Raw genomic sequence first — 25,765 nt, forward strand, 5'->3', positions numbered from 1 at the left:
GCTAGTTCCCTCAGGAATTCTGGGATGCATTTCATCAGCTCCCACGAGTAATGGTATCTTTTTTAATTCTTATTGTGCCTTAGCCTTCTTAGGAATTATTGGAAATAGTTTATTCAGTTTCTAATCTGTTACAATCACTGCTTTGCTGTATAATATTAAGAATTACCAGTATTGCTGTCCTGTAAGTTTTGTGTCTAAGGAGACTTCTGTCAATGACTGAGTTCCTAGGGTGCTTTCCTAGCACAATTAGCTATGTCAGTCATATGAAAAGCTTTTTAAGGGTGAGTGCCTAAAAATTCTGACAGAAAAAAACCTCAACATTAAGCTACTTTGCTTAAATTAGCTAACACTAAAATGTGCCCCCTGGTCAGGGGACTTTTTTGCTTTATTTAGGACATAGGGGAGCTACGTCCTCAGAATTATACAAGCTGAAAAGGGATTTTTCTACATGGGCCTATATTTTTTTTCCCTAACGTTCTTCTGTTTTTCTGAAAAGAAAGATGTAAGAGAAATTACAAATATAAGGCCCTACTTGGTAGTTTGGTGTTTAGAGAATTTTCATTATCTTTTGTTCCAAATGAATATTTGGATAGATTTTTGGTCTACTTAGGTAAGGAGACTAGAGCTTCAAATTATTGATTTTACAGTTCTGGAGCACCTTCTCACTGGAAATGCAAAGGAACTCTAACCTTCTCACTGGAAATGCAAAGGAACTCTAAAAGTGGATGAAACTTGACAAATAACAACATTTTCGAGACAGTTTTGGGCAAAGAATTTATTCTGTCACCATAAAGGACCACAAAGAGCAGCTTTTTCTTTAGTAGGATAAATTGTATTTCTGTAGTAATAATTAAAAAACCAACAGCGTTGCTGTGTTCCTTTAAAGTGCCTACCAGGCAAGTGCTGATTATTCCCTTTGCCGTTGTGTGGATATCCTGAGCCATTTACAACAGAAATAGAAAAGCTGTTTGAATAAATGTTCTTTGTTTAAATCACTGTGAAGGTAGTTTAAAAGACAAAAGGAGTTCTTCTTGTGTGTATACGGGCATACTTATTGACCAAATTTTCCCTTTGCAATAAATCCAGAAGTTTCTGTGTCCAATGAAAGATCATTTGACAAACACCATAATAAAGATTAGTCAGAGGCTGATATACAAAGTACTTTAGTTACAATCCATACAAGCTGTGGATGCAATATGGAGTAGAGTCACAATCAGAAAGCTTTAAATACCATGTTGTAGATGGACAGTTACATTGGGAAATGCAAGAGTAAAAGAGGAGTGTGGTGACTTTGAGGAATACGGACAAACCAAATGATAAAGAAAATAGGGTAAAGTCAGCAAACTTGCCTATTGTGTTATGAGTTGCCAAGTAACTATAATCACACAGTAGTATGCTACTGGTATGCTATCCCCATGGCATTCATCAGGTAGATAAATACGTGCATCTTGTGGTTGGCAAGATTCTCGGTAAATGCGTCTGCACCACTTGAAGCAGAGTTCATATTAACTATAATGCACACAAATACATGCTGGGAAAGCATTTGCTCTCCACAGAAGTGCACAGAAACACAGGCTCTTAATGAGCTTACATCTGGAGTGCTACTTAATAGCCTAGCAAGGATTTATATAAAGCTTTAGCAAAAAAAAAAAATTAGAAACCATTCTGCGCTCACATTAGCTGAATTCTGGAGCTCAGCATGCTAAGAAGTAGCTAAGCATATTTAATTGCTGTAATTTAATAGGAAAAGCCACAAAACAGGAAATTCATAAACCTATAGAGTTATTTATATGAGTAACTTTCATCATCATATTCAAGCTCATCATCCTCATCATCCTCCAGAAATCCGTATCTAAATTTACGATAGATTGTGCCATCCTTGCCCATATATACAATGTCGTCTTCATCATCTTCATCATCTCGATCTCTGTACTCAATCACTTGATCTTCCAGGTAATTGGGACTCTCATGGTAGTTACTCACATGGGAAGGAAAACGTTTGGAGACATCTGTCAGCTTCTCGTACCCACCTTTACTGACAGTCTGGGTTTTGGCTCGTGATTTTCTCCAGATGAATACAATGGCTCCAATGACAAGAACAAGCAAAATGCAGGAAATTATAAAGAAAGTGGGTTTGCTTTTCCTTTCAGGTGGTAGAGTGGTCTGTAATACACAGTCATCTACATCAGTAATTAAAAAAAAAAAGAGAAAAAAGAAAGTTACATGAGCTTTTGTGCATGGGTGAGGTGGAGAGGTATTACTCTTGAAAAAGCACAGTATAACTTTTGTAGGTCTGCTTACATTTTTAAATGGATTTGACTAAATACTTTACTTTTCCAAGGCCACAACCCTGTTCATGTGTCTGTAATGATCCATAAGGACAGGATAGTTATGCTGCTTGTTAGATTAACTCTCCATTGCAGCAGACACTTCCCAGTGACATAGCTTATGAAATGCCTGGCCTTTGCACACAATAGCTGTGAGTGAAACCAGGTGTCACATCAGTCATGACTGCTGTTCTTTTTATAGAGCATTTCCTGTTCCAGTAATGGAGCAGTAGGAGTATCTTGTGTGTCAGCAACAGTGATTTTGCTCTATTCCCCACTTGTTTTTTTGATGTTAGTCTAGTCAGCCATAAAGCCCTTCAGCACCAATACTGCTTTTCAGCATGGTCCTACCTTGTGTTTCACTGCAGTCACAGCACTGTGAGGTAGCTGCCAGGTCAGAATCACTGCAGCAGGGCAGGCAGCGGCTTTCCTCCAGGTAAAGCTGCATGCTTGCTGGGCAGACTGTGCAGTTGAGAGGCCCAGGTCCCTTGCACTCAATGCATGAGCTGTCACATCTCTCACACTTGGGCTCATTGTCCTTCAAAGACAGAACACAGGCAATGCACATTTCATTTTATGTTCTCTGGACCTGACCTGGCAGTTCTGTCCTGTAATTCATTGCCTAGGTCATCATTTCTGGGCACCACAGTTGTCAATGGCAGAATACAACAGTGAGTAGAAAAGCTAATATTTGATTAATATTTCCTGGGTTCCTGGTGATGTGCTTATAGGAGGAGAGGTGATGATACTGCAGGAGACCAGAGGTCTCACCTAGCGAGACTGCATGGTAAAATTTGTCAGACTGTAAGCTGTCTGGCCAGAAAGTATGAGTTTGTTTTGATAGTCTCAAGTTAGCAGATCTATGCTTCTTTGGTACTAATGATGGTAAAGTGGCCTTCAAGATGTGCACTCAGGAGTGTAATTAAGAAGACTGACATAGGAGGAGCAATATTAAATATTCTGGAACAGAAAAAAAAAGTGTCTGAGAATGAGTTTCCTTTCTAACTTGGGAAGGAACAGAAATAAGGAATAAGGCTGGTTGGAAACTTTCTAGCAAATCAGTTTTTTGTTAGATTGTGTTGATTCTGTTTTACAGAAACAGCTTAGATGAAGTACGTTTCTCAAATTCCAGATAGGCTCCTGGGAGTCTTTATGTACAAAAACTACCAGAGATCATTGTTGTCACATTTACTTTGCAGAATGCTCTGAGCTCAGGTATTTCAGGGTTTCCAATGTTCACAATTCCTGGCCTACTGGAAAAAAAAAATGTGGTTTTGTGCCATGGAACCAGGACCCCATATACACTGAGAATCTGGAAACTCTAGTAACCTTGCATCAACTTTGCTGTCAGAACTGCAAGTCTGCTGGCCCTGAATCAAAGAACCTGGGTAAGATGAGAGGGTTGGGTCGTAACAAGAGGTCCAGTTTTTCATACTTAAAGACCTTGCAAAGAACTGCAGACCTCTGTGGTCCCCAATACTTAGGCTGTTTTCTCAGGCTCACAGTTAGGGAGCAGCACTGCTAAGGGGATATTCCAGACCAGAGACTCCAGGGTATGCAGCATCTCAGGCCAGCTGGCTTGCCTTGCTGCCATATTCTTGAATAAACATCTTTAAAAGACTGTTGGTGTGGAAATCTGGAAGCTGGAGTGCCCAGACTTGTGGCACAGACCCAAATGTAATTGTAGTCCTACTCTACTAAATACACAGCTCTGTTAACTCAGCCTGTCCCTTCACTAGATGTTTCTGCCAGCAGAGCTGTCAGTCAGGAATGTGATGTGATTTCTTACAGACAAAGCTGCAGAAATCCATGAGGAAATCTCAGTTATACTAGGGAAAAAAAAAAAAAACAAACAACAACAGACCTCCTGTATTACTAATATAGCTGGTTTTGTTGACATGGCTTTGGTATCATCACTGACAAAGTTGTGCCTTTATATTTACTGCTAGACTATTACTGTATAGTAGACAACCTCAGAAAGACAATGCTTCTTCTGCCAAGAGATGGAAAAATGTAAGCAGCCTCAGAAACGTAGAGAAGAATATTCTGTGTTATTTGTATTGTGTTCAGAATTTGAATTTCAGCATGTGAATCACAGAAGAAAATGCCTTCAACTAGGTACCTCATGTCCTGGTGTCTCCTGGACTTTGTATTCACCTACAAGACAGTCTGAGTTGCACATTCCAGCTAATAAACTGTAGCTCCATACGCAAGATGTGCAGTGGAATGGTCCCTTCCCTAGGAAAGCAAATCAAACAACAGTATTGCAACAGGAAAAATTGTCAACTTCCTTTCAGAATTATACTGACCATTGTCACCAAACAAGAGGATAGTTATCAACATCAGAAATCAGCAGTGGGGAATTTTGCATGAGGACGTTGGAATAAAAAAGAGCTTGGGCTTACAAAGTATATTTCTTATGTGCTTTGATGTTCCTGAAAAGTGAAGGGGATCAGTTGTGCAGGGAAACTCCCAACACATACAGGAATATCAATTAAGTCAATGCACTGAAGTAAACTTGTGGAGACTCTGGCCAAATGCTGTCCTTCACAATCCCAGTACTAGGCCTGCTAGTTAACCTGTTTCAAACCACAATGAATTGTTATGTTTATGTTTGAACAGCAAGATAAATTCTTTATTTAAGTTTGGGGAAAAAAATCTTCACTAGGTGGAAACAGAGCATTATGGGCAATTTGTGTGATGGAGACTCTTCGTACACAAAAACTGCATGAAGTGTTTCTGTGAGACATTGAAGTGAAGGGTTTGTCATACATGTTAAGATGCACCTGTCCATTTCCCTGCAACTAGTAGTCATTTTCTGCCACTGTCTCAAAGGAAGAAAACTGAAATAGCTCACATTGGTAGCTTCTATAATTTAGTGAATATACTATGTGTTTTTTCCAAGCAGTGTGGGTTTTGTCTTCCCGCTCTTGAGAAACAAGAGACACCAAAACACTTCCTTGCTTGTACATCAGCAATGCACATACACTTCAGAAGACCTACTTGTTTGTTGCTTAGGACTAATTCGGAGCCCTCCTAGTAAGTGACTGCCTTTATCCTTACTTATGTTTTGTTGCTCCAAGCAGCCCTGCAGGGAGCTTGACAGGAATTCATATCCTTGCTTTGATCTTGATTAATCAATGTGCTAAAAGTAAGGTGGCAGCGTGGGGTGGCCAGCACAGCAAGTTGATCATGGCCAGGAAGAGCCTAGCATAGTCAGCAGAGGTCTGCATCACCCTCTGCAGCTAATTAGGTGGTAGACAGGTTGGTAGCACTGTGTATGGTATTGTGTCTCTCTGTGAAGTGTGGGCATAGAGCAGAAAATGTGAAGCACGTATTTTGATAACCCTCGGCAGGTGTTTTGATAATGGTTCTTTTCAGTCAAAACAGAGCACGTGCTTTTACCTTCACAAGTTTGGCAGGAAGGGTGGCATCTTTCACAGACATTGTTCTCCTTATCTTCATAGAAATACTCAGGGCAAGAGCTAACACATTTGTTCTTGGACCGCAAGAGGTAGAAATACACATCACAGAAAAGGCAGTCTGTCGGTTTTGGTCCCATACACTCCTTGCAACCCTTGTGGCATCTCTCACAAGATCCAGTGGAGTTTTGTGCGTAGTATCTGAAGCATATCAGACAGTCATGACTTTGCATGAGGCCCATTTTAATTTCCCCCCACACACAGGAAAACAAGGTATCCATCGTCCTTATATTTTACTGTGATTACATCAGTGTAGAAAAATGATACTGATGTGATCATAGTAAAACATTTACAATGCCAGTGAAAATAGAACTCTTTCCCTTTAATTCCTGTTGGACACTGGAATTTGACTGTAAAGCAAGACTTTTTACATGGAGGGTGTGTAAAAGCTTTCTAAAACCTAGGGTGAATTCAGACACAAAGTATATAAAGGGACAGGGCTCAGAAAACCTCCATTTTGGCTGTTTTAGCTCTGCAAGAGATACCCTGGAGGTGTTGGATAAGCACTGAATGCTTCACTGCTCCTGCTGGCCTGCTGTCAGATGGAAGTTTAGGAATTAGCTGTTTCCTTTCGATGCACAAACAAGCTCAGCTAAAGAATACCAGCAGAGGAATAACAACATAAGTCATGCCACCAGGCAAAAAGAGGAACAAAATTGTAGTTAAGGTGTGATCATTAGAGACTTCTAGTTTCTGATAGGTCTGTGTAATAGCCAGTGTGATTGAAAAGTGAAATGGGCCTGCACCTGAAGTAATAGATCCACTTCCCAAATTTGAATTTCTGACACATAATCTCAAAAGCAAATAAATTCTCATTTTGAAATTAATTAGACCTGTGTTAATGAAGGTGCTGTCTAGAATTATGAGGCTTCAGTTGAAAGGTGTTGTAATGGTTAGTTTCATTACGACTCTTTATAAACATTCACTTAATGTAAAATAAAAGTAACATGATCCAAACTTCAGGTTAAGGGGAGGCTGCAACTGGGTTTAAAGGAAGTTACACTGCTTCCTCTGTTCAAGCTGAGTAGCTTAGTGTATTTACTTTGCTTCACATTTTTCTATATAAACATAACACAAGAGCTTCCTTGGATTTTTAAGAATGATCACAACCGCATCAAGCTGGTCCAAATTTGCCTACCAGCTTGACAGTTTCTTACTGTGAGCATTGGGGTTCCACCATCTCTGTACTGGGACAACATAATATTTTTTCTCCTGAAAATAGAATTCTGCTCTGTTTTACTCTGATGTAGAATAGGACAGTCTGATCTAATTTCTCAAGCTCTCTCAGGAATACAGCGCTTAGCTGAAGATCTTGGACCTTACCCTGCTGGGCACTGGTTTATGCATCCTTTTCCTTGTCTGTACCAGCCTGGTTTGCAGGAAAGGCACTGTGAGCTCTGTTTTCCAGTGCAAGTGGCACAAGCTCTGTGACATGGGTAACATTGTCCCTTGCTGCTATCAGTGTAATACCCATCTGGGCATATTTCAACGCAGGTTGAATCTGCACAAACAACAATGCAAGATGACAAAGCATTTTCAGTATTTACTGCTGTGAAACATCTCATACACTTGTTCTGAAGCATGTTCTGTAACAGAGAGCATGTACCCAAATTAAAAAGGAGAATCTTGAGATATATAAAATTTTTTTTGTTTGTTTCTTAGAACTCTTTGCCAGTTTGTTAGTCTTAATTTCTACATTTTATGTACATTAGCAGGCTTTTCAGGTGACTTAGTATCTTTGGGAAATATAGATGCATAATATGTAATAATGATCAGCAGCTGTGGTTTCTTTCAGAATATACAAAAGAAGAACTAGCAGATGGGAAACTTTCTATCTTCATTAGCATTTTCCTTAGCTTTCAATCTGAGCATAAACCTCATGGTATTCTTGTATGTGACAAGTCTAATGGTATATCTGAGATTTAATGACATTCGTTCATTGGTCTTTGTGGCTGCTGCTCTACATTTACCAGAGTAAATGCTGGTAACAATGCCAAATCTGCCAGCTACATCCCATTTTTTCACTGAGATTTCAGTGGGTCATCAGATGAAGGATCTTGAGTGAGAAGTTAGGGCTGATGCAACTAACTGCAAGAACATCAAGCTAAGAGGGTACTGATTACTCATTACTAGTTTCTACCTGTTATGTACCTTGTCTGTATAGTTTTGATTCGTAGGTTACAATTGGGCAAATCTCTGCTGAGATTAAAGAACTCAGTGTGAAAATCTGAGCTCTTTGTGTGAGCATTTAATAAAAACAATAAAAAAACCTAAGAATATCCCTTTTGTGTTTTTAAGTTCCTTGCAGGAAACATCAAGAACAATATATAGCAAGTAAATGAAACATACAAATTCTGCTTCACCATGGAGTTTGTTCAGGCTTAAAAGACCTGGTTTGGCCTCTATGATTGACAAGCCCAGTCTCACAGAGTTTCCAGGTAGCCCTGCAGAAGTAATTTTCTCCACACAAGCTATCTACTTGTTTAGTGAACATTGCAATATTTAGATTGGCAGAGGCAGCCCTAGGTGTTTCCTAAGAGTGACAGAAACCTGACTATTTCATGCTTTCAATGTATGCAGGAGCAAGGCACTTACTGAGAAGATAGTGGTTATTTGCACAGCTAAGACACTGGTGTTCAGTGGGTCCTGAGCAGTGAAAGCATTTTTTATGACAAGGCTTGCAGCTCTGAATTTTCTCATCATAGTACTCGGTATGAGAGCAGAGTCCAGGTGCCACGCAGTGCCCGAAATTGTTCAGCATCAGGCCATTTCTGCAAGTAAGGCAGGTAGTGGAAGAAGAACAAGTCTTGCATGTTCTGTTGCATGCTGGAATGGACAGACACAAAGAATATCATCATTTCTTGCTGCATTTCAGATTATTATTTCAGCTTTTATTTTGAAAAGGGCAGTCATTACCTCAGGCTGGGTGGCTGAGGGAAACAGAGTGAAAGCTGTGCTTTGGCATGGTCAAACATTTTACTGTTTTCAATCTTACACAGACAATTACTTAGATTTCCTTTTGCACTGGTACTGGTTTTGCTGAACAGTGGTTTTCAACATGCTGCTTCCAGCAACTCTCAGCATTTTACCAGAGTGGCTCCCTTTAATATCACAGTATCACAGTATCACCAAGGTTGGAATCACAGATCATCAAGTCCAACCCTTTACCACAGAGCTCAAGGCTAGACCATGGCACCAAGTGCCACGTCCAATCTTGCCTTGAACAGCCCCAGGGATGACGACTCCACCACCTCCCCAGGCAGCCCATTCCAGTGCCCAATGACTCTCTCACTGAAGAACTTTCTCCTCACGTCACACCTAAATTTCCCCTGATGTAGCCTGAGGCTGTGTCCTCTTGTTCTGGCGCTGGCCACCTGAGAGAAGAGAGCAACCTCCTCCTGGCCACAATCACCCCTCAGGTAGTTGTAGACAGCAATAAGGTCTCCCCTGAGCCTCCTCTTCTCCAGGCTAAACAATCCCAGCTCCCTCAGCCTCTCCTCATAGGGCTTGTGCTCGAGGCCTCTCCCCAGCCTCGTCGCCCTTCTCTGGACATGCTCAAGCATCTCAATGTCCCTCCTAAACTGGGGGGCCCAGAACTGAACACAGTACTCGAGGTGTGGTCTAACCAGTGCAGAGTACAGGGTCAGAATGACCTCCCTGCTCCTGCTGACCACACCATTCCTGATGCAGGCCAGGATGCCACTGGCTCTCTTGGCCACCTGGGCACACTGCTGGCTCATGTTCAGGCGGGTATCAATCAGTACCCCCAGATCCCTCTCTGTCTGGCTGCTCTCCAGCCACTCCAACCCCAGCCTGTTTCTCTACATGGGGTTGTTGTAGCCGAAGTGCAGCACCCTGCACTTGGAGCTATTGAACCCCATCCCATTGGACTCTGCCCATCTGTCCAGGCGGTCAAGGTCCCGCTGCAGAGCCCTTCTGCCTTCCAACCCAGTCACATCTGCCCCCAGCTTAGTGTCATCTGCAAACTTGCTGATGACTGACTCGATGCCCTCATCCAGATCATCTATGAAGATGTTAAAGAGGATGGGGCCCAGCACTGATCCCTGAGGGACACCACTAGTGACTGGCCGCCAGCTGGATGTGGCACCATTCACCACCACTCTCTGGGTCCGGCCCTCCAGCCAGTTCCTAACCCAGCACAGAGTGTTGCCATCCAAGCCATGGGCTGACAGCTTAGCCAGCAGTTTGCTGTGAGGGACAGCAAACACCTCTAGCTTCGCCACCTCTCTCTTTTCTGTTCTAAGTTAAGCCATGTTGGTTTTCTGCATTAGCTATCTCCCCTGTTTCCAAGACACTGATAGTGACATCAGTGGGCACACACAGGTCCTTTTTGGATAGTCTGTGGGCAGACTTCTATCTCAGTAGGGTTCTGGGGAAAATAGAAGCTTCCAACCTTGACAGTCTCCAGTGACTTCTTCATAGTAAGTCTCTTCAGGGCACTCTTCAACACACATTCCATTGTTGAGAACAAAAAACTCAATGGTGCACGCAGTGCAGTCGTCGAAGTCTGGCCCTTCACAATTCTTGCAGTCTGCATGGCAGGCAAAGCAGTGCTTGTCTTCAGCGTAGAACTGAGAAGGGCAGTCTTGCACACACTTACCCTCATGCAGGAAGAATTCATCCATGCACTCTACAAAGGACAGTGAAAAACACGTAAGCAAAAGGGCAGTGTCAATTCTGACCTCTGTAAGTGAGGGAGTGAAGAAATCCTAGGAAACCATAGATTCTTCAGTGCCTGTCCTAACAGACCATGAGAGGACAGCTTGGGAAGGTAGTGCTTTCTTTCTGAAAATTCTTTTCTTCCAAACTGCCCGTAATGTCCCAGCCCTCACATGGCATCTTCTGTGTTACAAGAGAGTGAGTAAGTAGTCATCTGTTCAGCTTTGCTGTTGCTAATCAAACCATGCCAATGAATACAGGCAGACTGACTGAGATACAATATCTGCATCACATACTTTATGCAACAACAGGGACATCCATATATGAAGTTTTGTTTGGTTTATTATTAACATATAGGTCTGGCTGGAGTATATGGACCTGGTTGTTTGTCTTTGCATAGAAATAGCATTCAGCTGCTAATATTGTTACAAGTACTCTAATAGCTTTGTTTATGATTTTTATTTCAGTGTGTTTTTGTTTGCTAAATGGCTTGCTTAATATTTTTGTGAGTGTATCCAGATTCACAAGGATGTTGAAGATTTTCCTAATATGTTTCATTGCAGAGAATTAATTCTCTACCATGAGTAGTCATTTGCAAAAATGGTGAAGAGATGGAATGTTCAGCCAAACTAGAGAAGAAACAGTCTTTATTTCACATTGATGTCAATGTATATGCAAGTGTTAAGGCATGGATATGCTAGGTCAGAAATAGAACCAAACTAGTGGGAATCTCTGAAGGACATCAGGAATGAGCAAAGCCATGTGAAACCTTTACAAATGAATGGTTTAGACTCAATTTCATTATAATGCACTGATTGCTTAATGTCTCACAGATTAGCAATGACATATACATACAATTTCTGGTTTTAATATTGATCATTATAGACCTTCATTTCAGATCTGTCTTTATATTAGTCTGTCTCTAGACAGATCCAGATGGGTTTTAACCAAGTGGGGACTAGTTCTTGTAATACCTTTGCATGTTTGTTCATGAGTGCATTCCTGGCACATTTCAGGACAATGTTTGCAGACTCCTTCAGAGACAAAATGCTTCTCCGAACAGGCAGGTTTACATTTCCACTGCTCTAGAAGCAAAGGACTTTTGCAGGACAGGCATTTGGTTGCACTTCCCATACATGTCTTACAGGATCCACTGCATTCTTTGCAAGTCCCAGAATCATTAAAATATCCCCTATTGAATAAAAACAAACAAAAAGCAAACTTCCAGTCAACATATAGTTATCAAAGGGTCCAGGATATATGAATTACAAGTATATATGGGACTTGTTCACATTCCACTAGACCAAACAGGTTTTTCATGCTGCTCATCCCACACATAGTCCTCTGCCTGCAAGTGCAAAGTGTGCATAGTGTGATGAAGGGAATCTGGCCTTCCTTTGTACATGTAATAGATGATGGACTTTCTTTCTTATTTCCCTCTTATGTAAGGTAGAAGGATCTATAATGTTTGGGGCAAGAAAGATGTAATTCAAGCACAGCGGACTCTCAATATTGATATTAGAGAAAGAGAACTATAATTTTAGCAGCCCTTGAGAGGAGAATAAGAGAAAAGCCTGAAGTGTGAAGATAAGGAAGAATATGGAGGACTGTGTTTGAAAAAACCTGACAAACCCAGGATGCTTAAGCAGTACCTGCTTTTCGTGATAGCAAACTGTAGATAATGAAGAGGGAACATGTTTTACTGCTGTCTGTGCTATGAGAGTAACTGTTAGAAGGAGCATATTTTAGTGATATCTGTGGTATGAAAGCAATGATTAGAATTGAAAATATATATTTAAAAAGTGCCTGTATTTCAGGAGGAAAGGGGTAAAAGCAGAGACTGGATGCAGTCCCCTCTGCCTATACTCTGCAAAATAACATTTTAGAAGGTTAAAGGACAAAAGGTACCCCTTCTGAGATGGTTACTAATCTATGTGTATCCAGTCTTTGATGAAAACTAAGGAAGAATCTGACAGAAAGTAGTCCCAGAATATGTTCTTCATGCTGACAAGTTCATTCTTCCATCTAGAGAAGTGCTTCTCCTTTCATTTTTGAAAATGATATTTCCAAAGAAAGTCTGAGCAGATGTGTTAAGAGCAAGGTTAGAGAAAAGATAGGAAGATCTGTGGCTGCCATCTAATCTCATAAATTTCCCCTTAACTGTGATGTGGTATTTATTTCTAACAGTCCTGTCTTCTCTTTTTCCAGTCTTAAGTACTCAGCTAGTCCAGTCTTTCAAAATTCTGTCAGAAATTATCAGTATACCAAGTCAATACTTTCCATCCTCTATCTCATGTCCCAAAACAAACCAACTAACCAACCAAACCGATCTCATCTAATCCTCTGCCCCATCTGAGAGTAGCCGTGCCTCAAGAACTTTGCCTCAGAAGGTGAAAGCAGAGTTTAATGTACTTTGATGAGTGATATCTGGGAAGTTATCATTTATAGTCTGGAATTTGGGAAAAAAAAAGGAATACTAACAGCTGAAAAGATTAGTGATATATGAAAAGGTTTGATTTTGTTACATTTACCCTGTGTGGGGCAACTGTGAAGAATGAGTACTGAGAACAAACATATTCGTAACACAGTATTATATTTGCTATATGCCATAGTTCTAATATGCTACACTAGAGTAGGCTTTAGACTAAAGTAGGCTTTAGAGCAATTACTTTGTCATATGATGACCAGAATCTGTCCCCCTTTTGACTTATTTGACAACATTAGTGGGAAAGTAGTAGAAAATTTTTACTAAGCAAAAGAAAATCAGGAGCTGCACATTTTTATAAAGAGGTTATCCAAAGAAGGCTTTCATATTGCATACCACAGATTTTGTATGTATATATAGATATGACAAGTGCTGATGACAAAACCACAGAAACAGAACCTGAGGAGAACCTGATCTACTCAAGAGCCTGATCTAATACCCATCACAGTCAAATGAGAATCTTTCTTTCTGAATTGCCCTTATTTCAGAGAAAAGAATACAAGCTAAAGATAGAAACACAATATTCGACACTGTATTTCCATATCAGAAGTCTGATACATCCACTTTCTGGGTTCACACCCTTTCTCTGTACTACTTTGGGGAAGGAACAATTAGGAGAATGACTAGAAGCTTATTTTCAGTCACCGTAAGTGGTCCTGGGTTAGGATGGGTCCCTCCCCTTGTAGAGTAAACTCACTACAACATGGATTTTTGGAAACTCAGGAAGAATGAAATTGTATTTCTTATAGTTTAAATATAACAGTATAAAGAGAATAAACTACTAGTACTACTGCAAAAGCAGCAGCAGCCAAACCAGCGGTAAGGGCAGCAGGCGGAGCAGAAGCAGCAAGGGAAAGGTACAAGCTGTGCTTCCAGACATAAATCTCTTGATGCTCCAATGAAATTATAGTAACTTATCCATTCCTTAGGCCTGAACAGAGGCTTATTTATACCTCTACATGCCTGGACATTTTTTTCTGCCAGGACCCCTGACTGTAAACAAGTTGTGTAACACACACACCCTGCTCGTGTATCCCTGGGGCAAAGCCATGTGATCCCCATCTTTGGGAGAGTCCAGGCAAGACCCTCCTGCCTATTATGGTAAGGTTTGGCTAACTGACAACCTGATTGGTCACTCTGGTGGCCAAAGGGCACATTAATCTCGGCCCACAGTCCATAAAGGTGGGTGCACAGGAGAACCATGCGTTCTGTTCAGCTCAGCAGTCTGACTCACCTGCAAGGCTCAGACACAGTTCTGACCTTCACCTGAAGTGCTCAGCCGCTCATACTTACACACTTGGAAGCCACTGCATAGCTCCGATGCTCAGAGGCACAGGTCTCATGCTTTGATTTTCACAGCTAACCTGTCTGCGTACCTTAGATGCAGAGCTCATTTAAGCCTGCACATACATATATAAGGATCCGATAGCCTCCTAAACCAGCATCAGCTGTGCACATTTGCAAGCTGTCTTGCTTTATCTACGGAGCTCAGACTCCCAGCAGCCTAGCACACTTTGCATGCCCACTGCTTATTGCCTGGAGAGAACCAGGAAGCAGACTTCTGGATTGTCTGCACGCACACACACACGGCCTGAACCCGTGAAGGAATAGTGCCAGAGCCAGCACAGACATTCTTCTCCTGTTCCTGTAATCCTGCCAAGCTGATAATCCCTGGACACAGTATCCAGAAGAAGACAGCAGCATCACAGGCAGAGATCATCCATCATCAGGAGAACAAAGGTTAGAAAACCTAATTACCCAAGAGACTGGGAAGAGTCACCTATCTCCCCTCAAGCCGGGAAGATTCCAGCGTCCAAGTGCACAGGCAGAGCCCCTGAAGTCTGGACACTGGGCACAGGCTGTGACACAACCCCGAAGGGTGATTAATAATTAATAGCAACACTTATAAGTAAGGTTTAATACCTCTGCAATATAAGTTACCTCTGCCTTAGAGCAGAAAGAGTTTCAGCCCCTCTGCTGGCCTAATAGCATAAGCTCCCAAGCGGCACTAAGCCAAAGGGGAAACTCCTCTCTCTGTTTATAGTTTGAATATTTTGCTAGTTATTAGCCAAATCCCTATATATATTCTATCCTAAATTGTTTTCATAACTTTGCACAGGACTTGAGGGTGGCGAGAGTTCATAAATATTAATTTTAATAAATTATATTTTTATATAAATTTTATATTGCCTCAAATTAATTTCTCGTCTCCACCAAATAGGTGTAGGCATAAAGAACCCTCTCTGCAAAATTCCTGCCATTATATGGCCTATCCCTACAATGTTCACCTCTCCACTCAGAGCTTCCACTTCTAAGTTTCTCTGCTCCAGTATTTTTTAATGTCTGAGCTAGAAATCTAGCTCAAATGGCCGCAATAAGGAAAAATGTGTAAGTACCATGGTCCTGCTGAAGTCAATGGAAGCTGTTTCATCTGTCATAGGATTTCATAGAATTTTTCACTTTTTCTATAAGCAAGAGAAAATACTGTTTATTCAGACCACCTGGAAATGGATTTTACCTTGTGGTAGTTTCTAGCAGCTTAGGTTATATTAAGATCTCATTTGAAAGTTCTGTAATGAATGTGAACTTTGAAGAGAAGTTGCATGGTGAGAAAACAAGGAGCAGTTATCCAATGAGAATTACTTACTCAGGGCATTCCTGTAAACACCTGCCCTCGTGGAGGAAGAGCAGCTGATCCTGTTCAGCCTGACACTTCTGACAATGCCAGTAGTTGGAACACACCTCGCAGTCATCCATGCACCTCTCGCACTTTCCACTTGCAGTGTTGCCAAAAGTTTTTTGAGGACACGAGGAAACACAGGTATCATGGATAAGAAATTTTCCTGTCAAAAGATCAACCCACGTGGGGGTGGGGGAAAGCACTAATTAGAACTACATTTAGAAGATTCTTGCCTTGGATAGTTATAAAGAAAACCTTTCAACTTCCTCAAAATATAACTTCTTGATGCTTAAAAATGTGAATAGAGCAGTCTATATGCCACTTCTCTAAGTAGTTTTCTTAGCCATCACTGAAATTTAAGGCCAAAGGAATGCTTACAATTGTATTGTACATATTTCTGAAAAAGTCCTTATTTAGTAATCCTTGCATCTTGTCCACAAGTTTTGAATGAAAAGAGAGAGAAGGAACAGCACCCACCCAAGGATTTTCTTACTTATACTGTTGAGTACATGTGATTTATTCCTAGCTGGTACTTAACTTTTGTAGTAGTTTAAGGCTTGTTGGAATATTCTAAGAAGATAAACTGGTACATAATCTGCATAAGGAGGGCATTGGTTATAAAAGAATAATAATGATGATAAACTCTGTATCATTCGTTGGTTTGCTAAGAGGTATAAAAAGCCAATGTATAACAATTAATTTTTACTGGCTCTTGAGCACTGGATCTGTTTGCTGTTCCTTTGCTTCTCTCTAACTTCTAGACTAACAGTTTCCAGATAACATGAACTTTGCTGGTTGTTTTCTGTCTGGGGAGAGAGAGGGTAGCATTGCCCCCACCCCACCCCCCCGACCCTCCCACCCCCCTTCTGGGCTTTTCTTTGTCTGGGGCAGGGGAAAGATTGTATTTCTGTATTATTTCTAAATTGTATATAATTGTACATACATGTACATATGCTTGTACATTTAGTTTTGCTGTAAAATATAGCTTTATCTTAATTCCAAGCCATCTGAGCTGGTCTGGTAAATTTCAGTTGTGTGTGGGAAGATCCTAACCTACCACACTTCTGTTTGCTTTTACTTGATTACCTGCCTAATACTTTAAGCTGTCAAAGAACCTTTTAGTGACCAATGATGAAAATATTCGCTGGCAGATTGTAGGATATAGAATATTTTAGCCTTTTGCAAAGCTTACCCAAAGAAGCTGACATCTCTTACCTTCTGGACACGAAGTACATACTTCAGCAGATTTCTCACAAGTCCTGCATGAAGGGTCACAGGACTGCAATCTTTTTTTTGCATCTAGGATAAAAGGAAGAAAAGTTACATTTTTTACTGCCTTATAGTCTGTTTCTGTTCACTTCACATCCCTCTAGAAGGGCTGTTTCTGATGCATTTTTCCATTCAGTTTCAAACATTTACCTCTGTGAATTTTTGGAATTCACAAAGTTGAAGAATTTGATGATTATGTTCAGTTCCACTCTCTTAAATGCTAAGATCTGTAATAAAGGAGGATATATACCCCTCAAGATTCACTAAGGCATGGTTCTGGACTGCTCATCATAAATCAGAGCAATAGTCTATCTTAATAATATTAAGTTTAGCATAGTGCTCCAAAAGCAGATCTAGATCTGTAGTCCCAATAAGATTACAAACAGGAAGACCTAGAAGGTATATGTACATGTGGGGGATTTGGATATGTGTGAAGGTTAGTGTGGTGGGGTATTCTCACAGAGATTTTCTACACTAACTGGTTGCAGAAGACTATTACCTTGTAACTAAGAGATAAAACTCCTGTGTAGGAAAAAGACTGAAATGAGTGGAAAGAAGGTTTGTTAAATAGTTCTCCCCAACAGCACTACTGTCTGCTATTTCCCACCAAATGAAAGGTTTATGTCTGTAGAAAACAAAGACTTTTGTTTCATTTTGCATAGACTTTATGAGTTGAGTGTTACTCAACTCCAAAAAGACAAGAGATATACAGAGAAATTGTTCTGTGCAATGTGATAGGTCCTAGCATGCAGCTCTATATTTGGCCTAAGCAGTTCTAACAATGAGTAAATGGATGGGTAAGGATTTATTTTATTTTGGTGAAAATAAAAAATAAATAATAAAGTAGGAGTTAGTTGTAGATTGAGCTTTGCACCTCATTTCATCCTGCCAATTAAATATGTATCATTTGTGTAAATTGATGTACTGCCTGACCATATCCATTAGATTCATACAGTGTATCACTACAGTTTTTTTATTCTGCCTGTTATGGCAAGGTAGTTTAAAATATTGATATTTTGAATGAAAGTCATAAAAGCTTCCATAAAAAGAGGAAGAAGAAGAATAGGAGACTCATATAGAAGCCATTCCTACAAGGTGAAATGGTGAGCATTTTATTAAGCAGAGATACACTTGGTAGAAAAGTGTATTTGTTTATAACATGGCATAGGGGCAGCAGAGAGAGGAATAATAACAAAGATATTAGTAATTATTCTTTATAACAATACACTTCTTAAAAGGGCCATGCTGCTAGCCAACAGCAACTGCAAAGGACTTGTCACTCCTTAGCTTTGTATTTTTTCCTGACTCTTTATCGTTGGACAAATCCTTAAAGAGTGTCCTTCTTCATATCATCCATAAGAATATAAGGAGTACTCTGGAGAAGCTGGATGTTTGGGGGTTCTATTCTCCTGTCCTTAAGCTGTTTTTCTGCTCTTGAGAGGAGATCCACTGCACTGCAAATCCTAGTATTTTCTCCTTTTAAGAGACTAGCCATCTGTCACTCTCCAAAAAGAGCACTGAATAAGTAACAACATATTCCACAGCCATGCTGTTTTTAATTAATGTTACTCAATTTGCCACTAGAACCTTGGCTTACAGAGAGTCTTTAATGTGTATGTGTTTACTGCAACCGAAGAGTTGCAGTAAATGGAGTTAAATCTGCCAATTTGTGGCCAGTCACAAAGGGTGTTCCTTGTGACTCAGTACTGGAAACAGTTCTTTTTTAGTATTTTTTTTCAGTGATCCTGATGAGGATATGAAATGCATTCTCAGTATGCGGATGACACCGATTTAGGCATATGTACTGATCTGCGTGAAGGTAGGGAGAATCTACAGAGGAATCTGGACAGTCAGGATTGATGGGCCAAGGCAAATGGTATGGGTTTCAACAAGGCCAACTGCTGGAGCCAGCACACCTAGGTCTACTGGTCTATAGCCAGCAGTGTGCCCAGGTGGCCAAAAATACCACCAGAATACCAAGAATACCAACCTAATGTGGTGGAGGGGCTAGAGCCCCAAAACTGAGGCCTCTCTATGCCTCTCTATGCCTGGACATGTTTTTTCTGCCAGGACCCATGGCAGTAAACAGGTTGTGTAACAAACACACACCCAGTCCATGTACCCCTGGGGTCCACCCAGATAATCCCCTGTTGGAGGGTCCAGGCAAACAGCTACTGCCTATTAAGGTAAGGTTTGGCTTACTGCCAGTCTGATTGGTCACTTTAGATGGCCAAATGAGCCACGAATCTCAGCTCAGAATGTATAAAGAGAGGTGCAAAGGAGCATCACGTGTTCAGAGCATTCAGAGTGTTCAGAGTGTTCAGAGGTCCAGACTTAGAGGTTCAGACTCAGCTCTCTGATCCATATAGCAGCACCCTGCTGCCCTGACCTGCTTGCATGGCCTAGACACAGGATCAGGCCTTACTCTCTTGCAAACTTTACTGAGGCTCAGCCCTCTTGCATTGATCTCAAGGCGCAGTTAAGCTGTCTGCGAACCCTTTGAGAAGCAGAGCGCATGCACGCCTGCATTTGGTATCTATATGGGGAGCTGAGAGCCCCCTGCCTAAGCCTACAGCAGCCATACATACTGGCTTGCTATCTTGCATTTATCTACAGAGCCCAAGTCTCCCTGCAGCCCGGCAGACCCTGCTTGCCAGCTGTCCTGTAAGCCTGGAAAGATCCAGACTCAGCAGATCTTTCAGACTGTCTGCTAACCTACAAACACAGCCTGCTAGCTGTACAGACGACCGTGTCAGAAGCTACACAGACAAATCCTCCTCCTCCTGCACCTGGAAATCCTGCCAGCTGATCATCCCTGGACGCACACGGCATCCAGAAGCAGCAGCACCAAGGCAGAGACCATTTCACACCAGGAGAGAAGGTCAGAGAAATCCTGTTTACCCCAGAGACTGGGAACACTTAGCATTCTCCTGCAAGCTGGGACAGATCTCCAGCTTCATCAAGACCACAAATACTGGGCACCCACTGTGACAGATTCCTGGGAGGGTGATTAATGATTAATACCTGAGAACAACACACCTAAGTAAGCTTTAATTCCTTTGTAAAATAAGTTACCTCTGTCTGAAGAGCAGACACAGTTTCAGCCCTTGCTGGGCAAACAGTATAGTTGTTAAGAGGCATTAAGCCTAAGGGAATCTTTCTCTCTGTCTATAGTTGTTGATAATTTGATATTCCCATTTAATAATCCAATCCCTGTAACTATATCCCAAGCTGTTTTCATAACTTTGCACAACGAACTTAATTACATAGTGGTTGGGGGTGGCAGATTTGTAAATATTAATTTTAATAAATAATTTTATAAAAAATTAATACGGCCTCAAATTAATTTCTCACCTCCCCCTAACAGGGAAGGAATAGAGAAATCCCCTCCACAACACCTAGCTTAGAAAATTGTGGGCATCAGGACTAGGGAAGTGTTTGCCCCCATACTCAACACTGGTGAAACCACACCTCCAATACTGTTCTCAGTTTTGGGTCCATCACTACCAGAAAGATATTGAGGTGCTGGAGTATGTCCATGGAAGAGCAATGAAGATGGTGATGGATCTAGAGTATGGGTGTTATGATATGTCTAAGGGAACTGAAGCTATTTAGCTTGGAGAAAAGGAAGCTCAGGAGAGACCTTAGTGCTCTCTGCTACTACCCGAAAGGAGGTTGTAGTGAGGTAGGAGTCAGTCTATTTTCCCAAGCAGTGGATGTCTGCCTGTAATTGCACATTTTTCATTAATCCATCAGCTGCTTTGATGAGCCTTCGGAATTAGTCAAGGCAGGGTTCTAATTTTTCCACTGAAAATGTTGTTGGATTTTTTCCTAATAGATAAGCAGTAATTTTGTATTTTCTTTACTGGTAGCTTTGCATCCAACTACCTTACCCTGGCTTATATTTTATGTATTTTTAAAAATCCCTGCTGGGTAAGTTTAAGTGCTGTAATTTAATATCAGTTATGTGTGTGAAGAAGCAAGCCAGAAATATTACTGACATATTTGTGGCTGGGGGGAAGGACTGTGATCCCGACAGGAGCATTGCTGTAATTCAAAAGATAGATATAAAGAAGGTAAGGTTCAGAAGAGAACTCTTAACTACCGCTGGAAAAGGTTTAAATGAGCTCATTGTTCCAAAAACGTTTCAAGCCTTACAATTAAAAATAGAGGGTTTCTTTTGGTCAAGTACTTTGTGTTTCCACTTAATCCTTGCTCTTTGGCAGTATTGGTTGTTTTCTGCAATATTTGCTAGTTGCCACCAGAGGGAAATGTTCACAAGCAATTTGGCTTCTGGTAGTTGGCATGGGATAAAACCTTTAGCTTTCCAGTCAGATACAAGTACTTAAATACTCCATCTTCAGTATTGATAGAACAAATTCTACCATTAGATTTTAAAACTTTTTATAATTCTGTACATTTAAATTGCACTTGTCCTGCACTGCAAAAAGTTCCCCAAATAGACAAAGCTGATGCGAGAAGTTTCTTTATGCCCATCTGTGCACACTATGTCAAGTGATGTCCCTAGAGCTTTCCAAAGAAGACACTGATGAAGCTGGAAAACGGTAACGCAGAACAGATATCCTTGGTCTTTGTAGTTGTGATAAATGGATGGATTGGATATTACCAGGTCTAGCTGTTGGTTTCTATTTCTCTTTTCTGTACTTGAGGATCCAACAAGCTTTCCTTCAAAATTTCAGTCTTATGGTTGCAAATTAAATTTGTAATGTAGAAGCCAGAATTTTATGATGTGGAGTTGTAAATCGTTCATTCTAGAAATGAGATGTTGACTCTGAAGAAAAACTGCATTTCTTATTTACTCTGTTTTGTTCTTCCTCTTCTAGAGGCCAGGATGTATGACTTCTCCATGCTTGTTGAGCTGTGTTTATCATTTTGTTTTTCTTTTTCAAATGAAAACATCTCCTGTTTAAACACTATTGAGGCCAGAGTCTGACTCAATGTCATGTTGATTCTTGTGCCTTTGTCAGCATGAGTAACAACTCTGGAGTATACCCAGCTAAATATTTCCTATTCCTTTCTAGAAAATAAGGAACTGTGCCATTTCTTGAGCTGAGGTTTACTCTGAAGCTACCATAATGCTTTTGCCTTTTCAGTCTGTTCAATGGATTATCAAACTCAAAGTGTTGGGGGAAGATTAACAAATGTTTCTTTTCTGTTTCCTTTTTTCATTTGGGCTTGTGCAACATGAACGAGACAATAGCAGAATTTCTTGAAACTTAGTACTGTAAGATTTTAACTATGACTCCGAACTGAATTAAGTGGGACAAAAAAATCTATCTCTATTTAACAAAATGTTCTTATATTTCCTTTCTTCTTAAGTGATCTTATTTTCACTCCCAGAACTTTTCAGTCTGATTTTAGGGACAGATTTAAGGAGTCCTCAGAAATAATCATTGTGAAAAACATAGGAACAAATGGAAAGAGGCCAGACCCTCTTCACACCCTCGCTGCTTGCTTTGGAAGATGTATTTTATTAAACGAGCAAGCAAGCAAAAAACCCAGCATGAAACCCTCTACCCAAGGACATTTGAGCAGAGATAGGACTGTATCTAAAGAGATATGCCTTTAAAAATAATTGATCATATTTGAAATATCTGATGGTATCTCTTTAATTTAATTTAAACCCACAACTACATTACAGGAGTTCTTACTAGAAAATATTCATCCTATTTGTGCTGTTTGTCCTGCTCTCTCTACCCACTCTTGGTGAATAATGAGTCTTTATGCTGGATAGTGCAAGCAATAAGTACTCAGACTTCTAAAAGATGGTTTGTTTTCTTCATTTTGAATCTTATTCACTCATACTCTTCTATGGTAAAAGAGGAACTTTAAAACTTTGTAATTTTAAGTTGCTATCTAAGTTGTTCCCTGTGTGCATTTGTAGTACTCTTAGCTTCTAGATTCTGATTCCTATGAGGAGAGTATTTTTGCAGTGTATTTTATTATCAGACCAAGGCACAACTGCTGCAGTGAGGAATGCAGTAGAAAATGCAGTTCAATGGCTGTTCGTAATGGCAAGCATATTCCTTACAGCGAGTGACTTGTCGACCTTTTACACCGTACAGTAGGATGTGATCCACATGGGATGCTACTTTGTTAGGTTTTGTTCTGCAGGTGGCACTGGCCTTTCAAAACTGATGCAGTCATGAATAAAAGCATGAAACTTAGTTATGTATCTTTATGAGGCAATTACAATTATAGAGTGTGCTAGTTTGAAGGTAGCTAGAATGTTTTGGTGAGAAGAACTAGACTACAGGCTGTGAAAAGAAAACAATGGTGATGTCTACTTCACTCATAGGCTTACTGAGAGATACAAGAAGAAACAAAACATAGATAAGGCAAAACTACCTCTTCTGCTGGGTAGCTCTGAGCTGCATCTCTCTCTCTAACCTCTCTGATTAATCCACTTTTCTTCCTAACACCCTGGCCGAACCTCCATTCTTCCTTGGGACTGGGGTAAGGTCGAGAGGGTGGGAGAAGGTGGAATGGAGGTTGGAAGCCCCTCCTGGGGACTCAGGTTTCTGGGAGGGGAGTTGTGTTTCTGTATTACCTTTTACCTTGTATATTTCTGTGTACAACTGTATATACTGTAAATGTATGCTTGTATATTCTGCTAAGCTGTAAATAATAAGTTTCATTCAATTTCCAGAGCCAGCTGAGTCTAGTCTGGGTGATTTCTAAAGTTGGAGGGTGGGGCAGGTAACACCCAAACCATCACACAGACACATGGTAAAGTATGATGGACATGATATACATATGTAATAAAATAGTAGACTTCCCATTTTGAAGAATTATGTGTACTGCAAATTTAAGAAAACTGAGTGCTGAGATGTAAATCACTATCTTCAATAACCATTAATTTCCAATCTTATAACAAGCACACTTTACAAATATGCAGAATATGAAATTGGCATGCCTAAGAACGTGCAGGATGACGAAGTGTTTTCACTTGCCTGTAGCAATATGAAATTTCACATATGGATGGTACTTTAAAAGGTCTCCTAACTCTTCCTGTGATGCTCTATTTCTGCACTTTAAATGTTGTAACATTTTCACATTTGGAAGACTACTACTCCCGCTGCTCATTTCTCTACTGCCTGCTGCCCACCCCATTCTTTCTTCTTTTTTCTTCTTCTTCTTTTTTTTTTTTTGTTTTTCCCTTTTCCCATATTCTGTGATCTTTATATATGTATCTACATAGCTGCATTAACAAGCTTTTAAGTAATCCTTTCAGATCCTGAATAGTTGTTTTCACTCAACCAGTATATTTTTTACTGGTTTTGTTTTACTCTGTATTCGGGAAAAGGAAACTACGCAAGATGGATGCAGTTGGTCAATGGCTGCTTGTGGGAGGTTGCTCTTATTATTGGGGGTGGTATGTAACAGTAAACAGAACCAGCTGTTGTTTAGCTGCATAATTTACTACAGCATATATTATCTGCATGTAAAGAAGCACATACTCTGTTTTGGGTTTGCATGAGAAACTGACCTCATTCCATATCCTTTTTTTTACTTTTTTTTTTTTTTTTTTTTTTTTTTTTTTTTTTTTTTTTACTTTTCAGAAGAATGTGGTAGACTAAACCATGGACTGAGGAACTAATGAGTTTTTAGGCTGCATTATTTATAATGAACAGGCAAAGGAAGATCTGACCATAACTTGCAAAATGTGCAATGCAGTTGAAAGGGTCTGTGTTCGCTTGGTGAATCAAACTTAGACTAGTGTGTCTCCTGGCTTCCAAAGTCATTTCATCATCTGGTACATGAGATAAAATACAGATGTTTCACACTAGAAACACAGAGCTTGATCTTTAGTTTTGGTTGTTGTTGTGAGTTTGTTGTTTTTTTTTTTTTTTTCTTTCCCTCTCCTGTTCTTGGCTTGCACTGTCTTTTTGAAGGCCTGGATAACAGACATGGTCTGTTTCATTACTTCGAACCTGGCTACGACACATTGATGATTCCTGATATGAGCTGAACTGTTTGCCCAGAAGAATATACCCCCAAAGTAAATATTATTTTAGAAAGTTGGGGTTTTTTTTTATCTAATGTTTTGGTTTCATTGTTAGAGTGTTCTGGTCTGTCATTTATCCTTTCATTAAAAGTAGAAGTGAAAGCTTGAACAGAATCACAGAATGTCAGGGGCTGGAAGTGACCTCGAGAGATCATCTAGTCCAACCCCCCTGCCATATTCACAAATGTGTTTATCCTTGCCTAGATGGACTAGTCGCTCAAACTGCAAAGAAATTCAGACTCTGTGTTGGTTTCTACCTGGCAGCTGTAATGTACAACCATTTAACCCTTTGGAACCAAAGCAAGTAACAGTCTTTATTTTCAAAGCTCAGTTTGTCCCTCATGGTATTTCAGTACAGTTACTAAGGCTGTGATGAAACCCACTGAATCCATGTGGCTGGAAGAGCTAAAGAGAAATGGCTTTGCTATTTGTAAATACAGTTCAAGGTCTAATAGCTCATCTCTCTCTTAGCAATACTTTTAAAGAAAAATTGTAAATAGAAGAGTAATGTGGTAAATGCTGATGTAAACAATGAGATTTGGAAATTTTGGCAACCTTCCTATGTTGTCTTCCTGCATTGTCTGGAGTAGGGCATGTATGATGAGAATGATCTTGGTGTGATCCCATCTTTATTCCCATGAGAGGGGTGAGGTTGTTTATTTCATGCTTGGCCCCCCACACCCAGCTTAATCCTCCAAAGTGCGATGACTACTAGTTGCCTGTCTTACAGTCTTTAATTTGATTATTTAATTAATAGAATCATAGAGTGGTTTGGGCTGAAAAAGAATATAAATATCACCTAGGCCAGCCCCC

The 25,765-nt window shown here is 40.4% G+C and overlaps 1 protein-coding gene across 1 annotated transcript in view; it reads right to left on the minus strand.

Annotated features, from left to right (window-relative positions):
* Window positions 1–1,782: 1,782 nt before the first annotated feature.
* The window catches only part of PCSK5 (proprotein convertase subtilisin/kexin type 5), a 325,127-nt gene continuing 301,144 nt past the window's right edge, over window positions 1,783–25,765 (minus strand). Inside the window, exons 28-37 of the mRNA XM_064176708.1 lie at window positions 16,870–16,953; window positions 15,622–15,817; window positions 11,464–11,681; window positions 10,224–10,460; window positions 8,405–8,635; window positions 7,133–7,310; window positions 5,733–5,950; window positions 4,450–4,565; window positions 2,679–2,865; window positions 1,783–2,180 (exon numbers count right to left, since the gene is read on the minus strand). Of these exons, the coding sequence (XP_064032778.1) occupies window positions 1,783–2,180; window positions 2,679–2,865; window positions 4,450–4,565; window positions 5,733–5,950; window positions 7,133–7,310; window positions 8,405–8,635; window positions 10,224–10,460; window positions 11,464–11,681; window positions 15,622–15,817; window positions 16,870–16,953 (2,063 nt within the window). The remainder of the gene's footprint in view (window positions 2,181–2,678; window positions 2,866–4,449; window positions 4,566–5,732; window positions 5,951–7,132; window positions 7,311–8,404; window positions 8,636–10,223; window positions 10,461–11,463; window positions 11,682–15,621; window positions 15,818–16,869; window positions 16,954–25,765) is intronic.

Source organism: Pogoniulus pusillus, chromosome Z, assembly GCF_015220805.1.
Source record: "Pogoniulus pusillus isolate bPogPus1 chromosome Z, bPogPus1.pri, whole genome shotgun sequence".
Taxonomy (NCBI): domain Eukaryota; kingdom Metazoa; phylum Chordata; class Aves; order Piciformes; family Lybiidae; genus Pogoniulus; species Pogoniulus pusillus.